The 15,240-nt window shown below is 40.0% G+C and overlaps 1 protein-coding gene across 1 annotated transcript in view; it reads right to left on the bottom strand.

Annotated features, from left to right (window-relative positions):
• Window positions 1–5,798: 5,798 nt before the first annotated feature.
• msto1 (misato mitochondrial distribution and morphology regulator 1) overlaps window positions 5,799–15,240 on the bottom strand; it is a 71,104-nt gene continuing 61,662 nt past the window's right edge. The window contains exons 12-14 of the mRNA XM_042076581.1: window positions 13,302–13,400; window positions 9,543–9,655; window positions 5,799–6,681 (exon numbers count right to left, since the gene is read on the bottom strand). Coding sequence (XP_041932515.1) covers window positions 6,422–6,681; window positions 9,543–9,655; window positions 13,302–13,400 — 472 coding nt within the window. The 3' untranslated portion in view covers window positions 5,799–6,421. The remainder of the gene's footprint in view (window positions 6,682–9,542; window positions 9,656–13,301; window positions 13,401–15,240) is intronic.

Genomic DNA, 15,240 nt, shown 5'->3' with positions numbered 1-15,240 from the left:
TCCGTTTGTGGTGACTGCTGACTGAGATAAGGGATGAGATTAAATAGATCCTGGAACTTAGCCTGGTCTGGAGCAGGCTAGCTCCACAGAATAAATCGCCATGGTAACTTATACCATAACAGTATCCTGCTGCCCCCTATCCCGCTTTTGTGCCACTGGATCACAGATAAATTGAGCCAGGATAACCAAGATATCCCGGCTTAATCCCTTATCCTAGTTTTGTGCAATAGGCCCCAGGTTGTACCCATACATAAATAAATAGTCAAAAACATTGCCTCAGGGACAAGAATGAAAACATAGGTATATGTAACCAAGTACCGTACCCTCCAGAATAACCAAGATATCCCGGCTTAATCCCTTATCCTAGTTTTGTGCAATAGGCCCCAGGTTGTACCCATACATAAATAAATAGTCAAAAACATTGCCTCAGGGACAAGAATGAAAACATAGGTATATGTAACCAAGTACCGTACCCTCCAGAATTATTGGCACCCCATGCTAAAGTTGACTAAAATCTGGTATAAAAAATAATCTGTTGGTGATTTTATTGTAATCTCACAATGAAAACAAATAGCAAAAATCCAACCTTGAAGGGAAGCAAATTTGTTTTGAGAAAAAGGTAAATATCATAAAGAAATAAATATTTTTAACAAAAACACATTGCTCACAATTATTGGCACCCCTGCTTGTAATACCTTCTTAAGCCTCCTTTTTCCAATAAAACAGCTTGTAATATTCACCTATGACACCCCATAGAGTTGGAGAATACAAAGCAAGAGATTTAAGACTGTTGGTCTTTGCAAAATCTCCCCAGATCGTCCAGATTCCTAGGTCCACACTTGTGCATTCTCCTCTTTGACTCACCCCACTGTTCTTCTATGGAGTTTAAATCAGGGGACTGAGATGGCAATGGCCGAAGCTTGATTTTGCATTCAGTAAACCATTGTTTTGATCTGGATGTTTGTTGTGGTTCATTGACCTGATAAATGATCCAATCATGACCAACGTTTAGTATCTTGGCAGAGATTGACAGATTTCCTTTAAAAATGTTCAGGTTTTTCATGTTGTTCGTGATACCATGCACCTTAATTAGATTCCCAAGGCCTTTGGGAATAAAAACAGCCCCACAATAGCACAGCCTCTCCACCATAATTCTCATTAAGTATGGGGTTCTTTTCAGTATAATCATTCTTCTGTACGCCAAACACACTTAAAGTGCACAATTTTCATGTCATCTAACAATAGACCACAGTTCCAGACAAAGTCACTGTACCATTAGGTAACTCCTGCCATTTACATTGGTAATTAAATGACTGGACAGGCGTTTACCTAGAATGCCCTCTAAATAAGCTATTAGCAGTGAGGTCACTTTTTGAAGATTGTTTGGGGGACTTGGTGACCCCAAGATTACACCTTTGTCTGTAACTCTCCAATAGTGGTCCTTATGGAATTGTTTACCTTACCATCCTCCATACTGTACGTGTGGGCGAGATAACCATGGGTCTTTGTCCAAGCATGTTTGTCCAAGCAACATTTCCAGTTGATTAGAACCTTTTAATCATTGTTTTAACTGTAAATATAGCCATTTTCAACAAAGTACCTAGTTTTTATAGACATTCACTGACTTACAAATGTCAACACACTTTTTTTTAATTTAAATGTAGTGTATTCTTTTGTCTTTTTTATGTTGAAAAATGACAAGAGGATCTAGCCTCTGTGTCACTTTATTTTCATACCTTAGTGAAAAATAAAGTAATGAACTACCTCTGAAAGTTCACAGACACTCTAACTTAACAAAGTTAAAATTAGATAGGGAAATGCTTCTGTTAGGTTTTTTATGTAAGATTTTCTAGGGGTGCCAATAATTGTGAGCAACATGTTTTCATTAAAAATATTTATTTCTTTATGAGATTTTCTTTTTTCTCGGAATACATGTTCTTCCCTTCAAGGGTGCAAGGATTAAAGTTCTCCGTCGTACGACGGATTTCCGTCAATTTGATTTTAGAAATGTCATATTTGAGATCGATGCAGATCCGATGAGAATAAAAATAGGAGGGGGGGAGGACTATCACCTTTGCTTTTCCTTTTTTAAGGCAACTACAAATATTAGGTCCGATGAATATGTATGTGATGACAGTGATGATGTAAGTGTGTGTGTTTTTTATGTGCGTGTTGGGGATGGGGGTGGGGCAGAAAGGCTAGGCAATCAAGGACATGGGTAGATGGAGGGGGGGGGGGGGGGGGTCATGAGTGCTGAGGAGTGAATGTGTGCAAAGTCAGTATAGTGTGAGTTCAGAGTTCGGATGGCCTGGGGATAAAAACGTCTCCTGAGTCTCTCAGTTCTGGCTTTGTGACTACATATAATAATAATAATAATAATAATAATAATAATCTTTATTTATATAGCACTTTTCAAAACAAAGTTAGAAAGTGCTGTACAATATCAACATAAATGAAAATGCAAATAAGACATAATAATATAACAATCAAATAATATATACTAATTCAATTAGAACTTAACATAACTTTGAAAAAGGAAAATAAACTTACACTGAAATAAAACTTACTGAAATAAAACTTGACACTGAAATAAAACTTGACACCATAGCTGTCAACACTCCCGTTTTTCCCGGGTTTCTCCCGTATTTCAAGGTCATCTCCCAGCACCCTCCCGTTTTGTTATTTCTCCCGGAAAACTCCCGTAATTTGCATGGCCATCAAACTTCATTTTAAAATCATTAGTCCATTCAGGTTTCCAGATTGTGTATGAAATACACCCTACACATACACGATCACTTAGTTTCAATTTCAACCGTTTTGTCATAGGCTAAAACCTGGCAACCCAAAACCCAAATAAGGAAGCAGGTGCCGACTGCGCAACCTGAGTCTCGTCGTAAGCAAGCGGGCTAGTTGAATGGCCTACTCCAGAACTAGCTGTTGTGAAATTGTTTGGAATTTAATTGATTAACACATCACATAAACTGTTATTGAGTGTTGTTGATACACTGAACTTGTGCCCTCAGAACCAAATCTGACATCAAGCAGCTTTGGAGTTTTGGAAGTAGGCTGCAGGCAGGCAGCTGGTGGATACATAACTAGCATGCGTAAGGTAATGGTAAGGTAAAAGCAAAGTTCTCCACCAGGCTTCTGTATTCATCCTCCTGCCCTCTGACACACCCAACTATTGCAGTATCATCTGAAAACGTCTGCATGTGGCATGACACAGTGTTGTAGCAGAAGTCAGATGTGTACAGGGTGAACAGGACTGGAGAGAGCACAGTTCCCTGTGGAGCTCCGGTGCTGCTGATCACAGTGTCAGAGAGACAGTTCTTCAGCCTGACGAACTGTGGCCGCTGGGTCAGGTAATCTGTAATCCAGGATACCAGCTGAGCGTCCACACCCATCTGCAAGATCTTGTCTCCCAGCCGGAGGGGTTGGATGGTGTTAAAAGCACTTGAGAAGTCAAATAACATGATTCTCATGGCACTTTTCCCCTTGTCTAGGTGAGAATGTGTCCTGTGTAGGAGATAAGTGATGTCATCGCCAACGCCCACTTTCTCCAGGTATGCAAACTGTAGCGGGTCGAGTGCATGGCGTACTTGGGGTCTGAGTATGCACAAGACCGCTCCATTGTCTTCATCACGTGTGAAGTTAGAGCGACAGGCCTGTAGTCATTAAGCTCACTTGGGTGTGGCTTCTTAGGGAGGGGGGTGAGACATGATGTCTTCCACAGCGTTGGGACTCGTCCGAAGTGGAGACTCAGGTTGAAGATGTGCTTCAGTAGCTCCCCCAGTTTAGCAGCACAGGCCCTGAGCAGCCTTGGACACAGTCTGTCAGGCCCGGCTGCCTCCCGAGGTCGAAGTTTGTTTAACTGCAATCTGACTTGATCAGCCGTGATGATGGTGGGAGGAGGGAGAGGAGGAGGAGGGGTGCTTCTGAGGGGGTTGTTGTGCGTCTAGAGACTGATGGCCGTTTACTGAAGCCATTGTTGCCACACTGCTCGTGGTCACCACGTGGGGGAGGGGTGCAATAGCCTGATCTGCAGTGATGATGGAGGGGGTAGGGGAGGGGGAGTGGTGCATCAGGGGTCTGTGTGTCTGGTGGCTGTTAACTGAAGTCGTTGTCACCTCGTTGTCCGTGGTCGCCATGTGGGGGAGGGGTGCAATATCCAGTGATGGTGGGGGTGAGTGTTGCACTGGCAATGAGGTGGTGTGGGGGTGGGGGCTGGGGGGCACCTCCTTGATGTCCCTGTCAAGGCTAACAACTGGATGTCTCAAAATTTTCTTCAGTTGAACAAAGAAAAAACTGAAGTAATTATATTTGGTAAAAAATGTAGCGGCTAGGGTTCTCACAAAAAATAAAATAAAATGACCACATTACTCCAATACTTAAGTACCTGCATTGGCTTCCAGTAAGTCACAGAATTGGCTTTAAAGCGCTTGTGCTTGTTTATAAATCACTAAATGGAAAGGGACCAAATTACCCTTTCTCCGCGGAAAAAACGAAAAAAAAAAAAAAATCGCGCCTCGAAAATGTAGTCCGACTTGGCTTTGTTGCTGTTAAAATTGTAAGTAGCCTACCCTTGGGTGAACTTCATTTTTGTAATGTGATTTGATAGTCTCTTGAACAATGTGACCGTTGACCGTTTTATTGTGAGCCCTGTATGTGTTTAGCTTGGTTTCTTGATGGCTAGCTCGCTAGCTAGTGGGGGTTTAGCGTAGCAGTCACTTGCTACCGAAGCTGCAGGGGAAGCTATGTCGTGAAAAATGCGAGCCCAAATCAGGCGAAAACCCAGAAACAGCGAAGGAATAACCAGACCTGCATAGGGCTTCTTTAATCCACATATGTTTCAAGATTAGACTAACACGCAATAAATACGCCCTCTAGTGTGTGATGCGAATTTCCTTGAAGACACAGCAATTGAGATCAAGGTAAAACGTAGCAGCAGGTTAAACCACAGGTACATATGACAGCCATGGAGCTTAAGACGTCACGTGACTTCTTGCGTCACCGGCGAGTTTAAAACTGTGTTAAAGCTAATGACAGAGCAATTGTCCCCTCAGGTCTCAGGAGAAATACTTGTTAGTAAAACCTACTGTTAGAACTAAACATGGTGAAGCAGTGTTTAGTTGCTATGCAGTTCAGCCCTGGAACCAACTTTCAGATGAGATCAAAGTTGCCCCAACTGTAGCCAGTTTCAAATCTAAACTTTTCTCAGATGCTTTCTGCTAATTTATCACTTATTTTTTACATTTCTAAATCTGGGAAAGTCTTTCAGCTAAAATTTGAATAGTTTCTATGTTTCAGCTATTCCCGTTTGCTTTTGTTTAGGCAAATTGAATTACCTCTGTGTATGAAATGCGCTATATAAATAAAGTTGACTTGACTTGACTTACACAGTCTACTTGTATGTGTATACTGAAAATGTTGTGGAAATTTAAGTGTGAGAATTTAAGTGTCATACTTTGTAAACTTAATAATTTATTTTTATGTGAAAATTGTTCTTATATTCTCATAGAGAAGATTTGTTCTGAGATGACAAGACACCACCTTTTGAACTGGGATTGATTTAATGATCACAGAGGGTCACCATTGGAAAGCCCTGAATGTCTAAAAGTTTGGGTTATTTAATCTAGTCAGATTTACCTTATTTTGGGGGATCATTTTTGGGGAATCCCACATTAAAACATAATAGTATGGTATATTTCTGTGTTTGGTACCATTGTAATGGGAGGAACCTCATCTGTTGTCTCAAAGACTCAGAATAATTGTGTGAATTACTGACAAAGACTAACAGGTTAGAATGGAAAAGTTTATTTCCGCTGGAATCCCAACCATACCAAGACCATTGTCTATATTGTCCCGTTTGTAGCCTTATAGTGAACAATAGACAGTGAGCTTCTGAAATAGTCTCAATCGAATAAGAACATTTGACTATGTCCAAGATTTATGTTTAAAAGTTATAACGAAGCCCATGCAGTAGGTGGGTCTTATGAGCTTAGCTGAATTAGATCTTCGACTTGCAGTGTAGTGGTACTAATCTGTTATCATACCATGGTTTCTCTGTTTTCTGTAGGGAGAATCACTCAAGACATCTAAGTGATGGAAATTACTTAATTGCTACTTCTGGTACATTAAAACATACACATGTGTAAGTACAGCACTGATATCAAAGTTATGCAAAACGGAAATGATTCATCCAGTCTATGCACAGAATATTGCTGCCAGGAATAGTAGGAGCTCAGTCATTTAGCTTGGGTCAGGTACTTTCAGGTCAGGTCATTTTTATTCAGTGCCGACTCAGCTTTACCCATCTTCAGCATGCAACGGATATAATATAAGTCTGCATTTCTGTCAGCATGATTCATCACAATCTTCATCACAGTCATTACGGCCATCTTCATCCCCAATGTCATCAAATTCAGTCATTGTCATCGTCCTCTGAGGATGAATGGAACAAGCCAGAGTTTTCATTGTGGTAACAGTGTGCAAGGACCCGCAGCTGTTCTAGTGCCTCCTGTAAGTCGCTGGGCTCTGGGCCATGCGTGAGGAAGCTGGAGGCGATGCGGTGTGGGTCCAGGCGGCTTGCTGCGATATGTAGCTCTGACAGCCATGGGCCTATTGCTGGAGATGACTGCAGAGAGGTCAGCACTGGAACACTGACCACTGGAGGGGCTACAGCTGAAGATGACAAACACACACACACATATATAAGGGGCTATAGCTATACACAGACACAGCACAGTAACATGTAGGATCTCACAAATATGGCCTTTAAAATAAGCATTTAGCAATAGCAAACTCCAGGCATTTACTATGGGTGGGTGCACATATTGAGACATTGTGTACAGGAATTGCTACATTATTATATGGCTCTTCAGAATACTGCATAAAGTTCCAATTAACTGAATGTGTAATCACAATGTTCGGGACTCCTATATATTTAAGCAATATGGCATGAATAAGACTGAGACCCACAGCTGTGTTTTGGCTATTGGCATGAAGCTGGAGTCCCGCATGTAATCCTATTGCAAGGATGAGTAGAACAATGAAGTAGATACCCATATCAGTGACAGAATATTCAAATCGTTTAAATTTCTCAGTCTGTGCTACTACTTTGAACCCTAATTTGACTTCACTAGCTAAGCAGGTCAACGTGTGTATATGCCTTAAAATGTTTATAGGACAGCTTTTCGACATTCCGTGATTGTGGAAATTCATACAAAATCAAGAATTTACAGCATTCTTTCACATTGCATACATATTTTCTTAATTGCCACATAAATTATCTATAACATGACCAAAAAATGGAGATCTATGTAAAAATTGCCGGATTTCCCCTTTAATGACTGAAGGGGCAAATTAGTTTTTAATGACAGTGACTGAACTCAATCTGTCAATCTGAACAAGATTTAGTGGCAGGGGCTGAGCATTTAACTTGTCATCAACAGATGGTAACTCACAAGCCTTTCTAATGGAAAACGAACTAAGCCTCTGGTTTACAGTATTTAGCAAGTCTTCAGGCTACATGGGGTGTTGATTACTTTCTACTCTAGTAAGAATAGTGAGTTTTAAATGAAGGGGTCTGATGAGTCTGATTTGGGTAATTCCATGTGAAATCAGATAAGGTTGTTGCAGCACTGTCTCAGATTTTGTTCAAAATTGTCTATATCCAGAAAGTGTCCCAAAACCAAGGCCTGTAAAAGATTTACATTCAAATCCTATGTCTTCATGTTATGTTCAGCCCTTGATATTACACCATTTTTACAGCCTGAAAGTCACATTATCTGGGAAGCAATTATTGGGCATTAATATCATGAAAAGTGTAATTCATAGGCAGCCCAAACTTTGTAGGGTGGAAGACAAACATGTTCTCAGTATGACTGAACCATTAAATGTTTGTACGGCATTCTCTTGATATTAAGGGTAGTATAAACTTGTTTTTGTAAATGTAAATCAGGTTTCTAGGCCGAGTATACTTGCGTATACAAGGAATTTAGTCTCTGCATTTATCCCATCCGTGAATTAGTGAACACACAGAGCACACAGTGAACACAGTGCACACACTAACCCGGAGCAGTGAGCTGCCTTGCTACAGCGGCGCTCGGGGAGCACTGAGGGGTTGGGTGCCTTGCTCAAGGGCACTTCAGCCGTTCCCACCCGGTTGGGGGTCGAACTGGCAACCCTTCGGTTCCAAGCCCGAAGGCCCAACCAGTAGGCCACAACTGCCCCCCAAATTGATACCACATTTGGTATCAATCATTATTATTTTCTTAACATACTATATTTTGTTAATGTACCAACATTTGAACTCTCCACATATAATGGACTTGAATATTTTAAGGATTAAACAAAGGGACGTTGTGTTTTGGGGTTATTTTCATAGGATGAAATAGGTATGCGGGGTAGCTGCTTGAAGCTGCTTGGTAGTAGGTGCTTGAAAATGTATGTGAAAGTAGCTCAGTGTATTAGGCATTTAGCGTACAAAGTGCCAATGTTGTACCATGAATAAATAGAGTTAAAATCATTGTTTTGCCTCAGAGACAAGAATGAAAATGCATTAGTACACAATGTATCTAAGTAAGTATATTTATGTATGAATGAAACATGGTACATCATTGGCACTTTATACACAAAATTAATATACACTGAACTATTTCCACTTGGATTTCAGTGTTCCTACTAGCTACCCCACATACCATTTTAGGTGTGATTGCACAGTGCACACCTTGTTTTATCCTTAATATCTTTATGTCCATTTGTTGCAGAGACGTCGAAAATTGGCTCAAAATTAATAAAGTATTGTAATTACATTGTACATTATAATTAATGATTGGTGTCATGTGGATACAAAAAAATGATAAGACCCTCAATATCACCAGTTTTGCATTTTATTCCATATCTACTAAAACTAATGGGCATGCAGTACAAACTTTTAACGATCCAATCATACTGAGAACATGTCTGTCTTCCACCCTACAAAGTTTGAGCATGCTGAGAATAATCAATAATAATGCCCAAACAAGATAAATGCATTTCTGAGAGTGTAAAAATGACACAAAATCAAGAGTGAAACATACACATTACATTACAAAAATATTTTACAGGTCTTCATTTTGGGACCTAAATATTAGGTAGACAAACTTTGAGGAAAATCTGAGACGGTGCAGCAACCACTTTCCAGGATTTTGTCTGATTTGACACAGGATGACCCATTTATGTTACCTTATGAAGACAGGTTTATTTAGAATCAATTGTACTGTCCATCAAACGAAAAATTTTGTGTCTATTCTATTCCTTTTTATAACCAACAAATATACTGGGCAAGTTTATTTAAATGATCTTCATTGCCTCTGCATATGCACTGCCATACAGAGCACAGTGAGTAATAATCTTCAGTACGTATGAGTTATGACTTAAGATGGCGCACATTCGGAAAGTCACGTTTATGAAGTTAAATGTATGACTTTGGTGGGAAGACTAATAGTGTCCGAGGTGTCAAAACGCCTGAAAAGTCTGTGGTTCCTCTTGCTGTGACTTACCACTAGTGGACGGGACCTGCTTCTGTAAGAGACCCTGTGGGCTTACAGATTTGTTGAAGATCTGTGGAAAGGGTGGAGTCAGCTTGCTAGCGCTGGATACAATCTGCACAGCCCTGAAATGCAGTTAGACAGTGATGTAAGTATCCTTGTAGAAATGTTTCTGTAAGAATTATAGTGCTGAGCCACTTTTTGAGTCTGACAAAGATATTATGATCACATGGATATACCGTAAAACTCCAAATAATAGCCCGGGCTTTTATTTTTTCCAAATCGCCAAATTTTCCTAATTCCCTTTAGACAAAACCAAATAGCGGGGATAGCCAGAACAGATGAAACACGTTTTAATCAAACGTAATTTACAAAGAGATCGTATCACACTGAAAGCTCATATTTTGTCACTAGCAAATAGCCTATATCGGTCCTTTGTCAAATACAGTTGCATTATCAGCCCTGACCAAAACCGTTCAGGAATTATTTATGCAAAAGTGGAACGTGCATAATGTTTCATTCTCCCTCCTTTTCGGCACGAATGAAACAGCATGAGAGCATGAACCATATCGTTTCTCCCGTATTGTATTTGCCAAATTTGACAACAGTCTACATTTCAAATCATAGCCTATTTCCAGGCGCGCGGGAACATATTTTTGACCAGGGGTGCTGGATAACAAAATAATCATGGATGTCCGACGATTTCTCCCCCAGCATATGATTCAAATTTAGACAGCTAAATACGCCATTTCAGCGCCGTGTATGAGTAGGTCTAAGAGTGAGAAGTTTTATAATGCCCTGGGCAGCCACATTCCACTGCAACTATGCGCAGCACTTGCCACTCCGACTCATCAATAAAACTGGGCGCGCACACACCAGTCCCATAGAAGCGCACTTGACTTTACATCATCAACCTATTTCACTATATAGCCAGAGAATGTCCATGGACGGGCTCTGATATAGCCTAGTCTAAGGTAAATTCCTTTTCTGACTTCTTTCTCTTTATCGCCATGGCAGTAGCCTACATTTAGAATAAAGAATAACGTTCGCGAACCCTTCTGGTTTTGTTGCCAGCATATGACGATATCGGACATTTGTTGCCAGCATATGACGATATCGGACATATAGGCATAGTTCATATTGAAAAAAAGTTATACAATTTGGAACTCTAGCTTTTGCCCACCGCAGTCTTTTAATGCCATCTAATCGTAACATGGGCAGTCTGCACCATACTTAAGCCCAAATCACACCCAAGATTCGCGACAAGATGAGCTGCAACATTCTAATTAATTTAATCAACATTCTAATATTAACCAGCAACTTGATGCAACATTCTAAAACCTTGCAACTATGACCAGACATGGTAAATGCTTTGCAACGACGTGCAACATCTAATTCACACCACTGTAACATCCTTTCTGTAACGGTTTCGTGTCATTGCGAATCTTTGGTGTGAATTGGGCTTTAAACAGACGATCTGACGGGTTTTAGAAGATTAAATACAACCCGAAACTAAAAAACAGACCAGGCCTCTACTGGAGACCGGCCTTTAACCCAAACCTGTAGCCACGCCAGGCGTTTAAAAGAGGCAGGCGTCTCTTTGGGACTGCTTTTATTTGAAGTTTTACGGTAGTTGTACTTAAACAGACATTAAAGTTGACCTCTGTACACAGCTGTGGTCTCCCAGGCTGTATGGTACATGCTGTATGTTAAGGTATACTGTATGTGGTGGTGTATTTTTCCCCTGGCCTGAGGATATTTTCTTTGGCTTAAGTTACTGTATCTATGTAACAATTTTGCTAGGGTTGAATAGATCCAGTTGAAGTCGGATGTTTCCTCACTGCAAAAAAATAAAATCTAACCAACTGCACTGCTTGATCGTTTCTTTTTGCAAACAAATCAAAACACCAAGAAAAAAAGTTTCTGTGGCTATGGCTGAGAGCGTGTCGGCTCTGCAATGGGCTGGATAATCTGAGGTGAGTGACTCGACGCAAAAACAAAGTTTATAATGTTTCGCCACACTATTTCAAGTTAAATGAGCACGGTGGTGTCTCGTAAGGAACTCATAGGTCCTGGAATGGTTTTCTGAGTGTGTTTAGAGGCCCCAAACACAGTTAAATAGCATGCCCCCAGAGGTTAGCATTATAGATCTCCAGTTTGGTCGGATACATTTTTGTCAGGTTTTTTGCTTAGCCCAACTCGGGGTAACCCTGAGGAAAACGATTTTTGGGTTAAAAATGGCTGGAATTTCCCTTTAAAGTGTTTTTACTAGTTTTATTACTATTATTTCATTTGAGCTATTTCCATGTTGAACTACATTTTATATTGATATGCCATGATGACAATATAAAATAAACACAGCTAACAATGGTACTAGATTGCAATAGCCTATGATTAAATGTAATGGATTAATATTCAACTAAGGTAGACTGCTGTTGTTGGAACACTCATTTTGGCACTCATTTGCAAGATGCTCCATGTGAGACTTGTTAAAATTTACAATGAAAGTTACAACACACAAAAACACACTCAAATCTTGTTTTTCAATTGTATTCAGTTTGTGAATCCAATAGGCCTCCCTTTTTAGCAATTGTTTTAACCAAATCACCCCCACTTAGATGAGGGTACCCTCTCAATACCAATGAATATCAGTGTAGTGGCTGCACCATGGTTTTTGTCCTTGTAATGTCTAGCAATGGCGTACTCCATGTTAGAATTGCTGAACACAAAGCTTCCATCAGAAATAATTAGTTTCAGATTTCTTTTTGTTTGGCCTATATACATCAAGCCCCAAGGGCACTTTAACATAAACAATTCACCAGTTGTCTCTCTATGTAGTGTATAACACCATACTTTTTACCTGAGTAAGGGTGGGTGAATGTTTTGGTGTCCAAAGTATTTGAGCAAAGTGCACACTTGCCGCACCTATAATTACCACAAACTTGTTTAGTCAGTCAATTTGTAACTGGAGGTTCTCGGTACATGAAACTGACTACTAAATCTTTGACATTTTTACCCCTTTTAAAGCAATATTGGGTTTGGTTTGTAAGTGGTTCAGACTAGGATCACATTCAAAGAGTTTCCAATGTTTGTTTATAATCCTTCTTAGAGGTTGTGCAGATTCACATTGATTTTGCAGGGCCTTTTGTGGGGTACGTCTTTTGTAGTGGCCAGAAGTCATTCTGATGGGATCAAACACTTCGGCAAAGACTGTGGTTAGGGGTCTTTTCTGTCATTAAAGAGTACCTGAAGTTCTCGATAATGATAATGGGCCGCAGTTCACGTCGTTTTTTTAACATCTAATGGCGTTAAGCATGTGCACTCAGCTCCTTTTCACCCTGCAACAAACGGCCTGGCAGAATGCTTCATAAAGATCTTTAAGCATTCTCTAATATGTCATCTAAGGGAACATCATTTGTTCAGCAGCGACTTGATGCTTCCTATTACAATATAGGAACAACCCTCATGCAACTTCAAAGGAAACAACAGCTGCGCTGTTCCTACACTGCAAGCTTCACACTCGTTTAGATCTGCTGAAACAACATGTTGAGGGGCGGCAGGTCCGTTACGAGAGAGCACGGGGCGGGGCAAGGAAAGACTGCGTGTGTGAAAAGCACAGCTCAATGAAAGGATTTTATGTCAAATAGTACAACATAGAACATTATTGTCATTACTGTGTGGCGGCCAGTGTTGATCTTGTGGTGGCCCGCCACAGATTAGTCAATGTATGGGAAACGCTGTACATGGTATAGTGGTAGGTGAGCTGCTTACATTGGGCTGGCTGGATAGTGGGATTGGATCCATGAGGCCAATATATCCTCTCCACTGCAGGGGTAGTCCAGTAGGGGCTGAGTGCCTGGTACCTGAGGCCTAGGAACCAATAAAACTATTAACAAACATGGCAATCTAAACATCAAGGTGATGTGAATGGTGAATGTAAAATGGCACTCAGTTTAGAGTGCATACCTCCATCAAGCACCTCTTAGATCTGAAACATAGGAGGTTAGTTTTCACCTATCTGTTTACTGCTTAGTTGTGTTTTTTCTGCTTCAAGGGCACTGTGTGTTAACCATTTAGGGCAGGGGTCTCAAACTCAAATGAGCTGGTGCCAACGTCATCTATTTTATGCTGGTCTCTAGACTTTATTCTTGCACTGTTGGACTTACTCATTTGCACCATCACCATGACATTCACTCACACAGAGCACCTTACCTTACAAAAGGTATGCACAGAGAATCACAGGCTCAGTCCCTGCCTCAGTCATTGCAAGTGCCTCTTGATTAATGACCCTCTATGTGGATACTGTTTTTAGAATTGATTTAGATTAAGTGTTATTTAGTATAATTTGTATATATAAATAGTATATTCTTTATCTTCTACTGTCCTTATTGCTTAGTTGTGTTTTTTATATTATATACTTTTAATTACTTTTTTCTGCTGTTAGTGAATGTGTGTGTGATGTCTGTATGCTACTGAGACCTTAAATTTCCCCTGGGGATCAATAAAGTATCTATCTATCTATCTATCTATCTATCTATCTATCTATCTATCTATCTGATTGGAGGGCCACGTCAGTGTTAACACAAAAAAGAATGGCTATTTCTGAAAATGCAATGTTTTTTTTTTTTTCAAATACTGTACTGTACAAAACTGCAAACAGAAAGTCTTTTTATCTCTTTTTAGACACCTGTGCTAGCAACCTCAAGCACCTCAAATTATGCACCTTTCAGTAAATACTGGATGTTGAACATATTTTAGCAGGTTTACTTTCTTTTTGTCATATTACCCACATAACAAATTAACAAGAAAACAGTAGGCCCAAGATGTAAACCAACAATAGTAAACTATTACTATAACCACAAACCATTATTATAGGCCTACAATAAAGTATCCTGGTCAAATCAGTTCCTATCGCGGGTTACTTTGTAGTTCTTCAGAGCCCTATTTTTACTACCCCTGCTGTCTGTACCACGTACATTACTGACACTATCATCACGATTAGCACTGCCACCTCCTGCAATGTTGGGCAGAGGGTTGAAATAAGCATGGTATGCTTAGTGGACACTGTTGTATACACGCAGACACACCTCCATTCACAGACGCACCGTGACCATCACTGTCATAGACGATCAATCATTGGATTAGATTAGATTTAACTTTATTATTATTGTATAGAGTACATGAGTACAGAGACAAGGAAATGCAGCTTGTGAACCGCGCGAAGCTCTGGATGTCTAGCAACTAGTGGAGGAGAGTGCAAATGAGATGTCACCATACTTGGATCTATCGTCTATTTTAATCAGTGTCGTTGTTTGTCGCAATTAAAAATACCCTCATGGTTAAATCATGTTACCTCAACAGACCAAGGATACCTTGTCGCAGTTTTCTTTTATTTTTGGTCATTTGACAGATGTGGTAGGCATATTACATTTTTCATGTTTGTGTTAATAAAACTGAGCTTGCATAAAACTGAGCTGAAATAAACTTTTCGATTTTCCTAAACAAGTTAAACTCGTTACCATGAACCTGTTGGTTTATTCATCAATATGTTAAATTAAATATTTGGGCAACAAGCACTACATGTGGGAAACACGCACAAATCACGTTGGTCGTGTAGTTCTAACCAATGTAAATCAGGCATAATCAGGCATGATTTTTTTTCTTTTAGGTTCACAAACTTTCAAGGTTTTCAAAGACCCGTGGAAACCCT

The sequence above is a fragment of the Alosa sapidissima genome, chromosome 21 (assembly GCF_018492685.1).
Source record: "Alosa sapidissima isolate fAloSap1 chromosome 21, fAloSap1.pri, whole genome shotgun sequence".
Lineage (NCBI taxonomy): Eukaryota > Metazoa > Chordata > Actinopteri > Clupeiformes > Clupeidae > Alosa > Alosa sapidissima.
The sequence above is the reverse complement of the archived record's forward strand: the minus strand, read 5'-3'. Positions and strand labels throughout refer to the sequence as shown.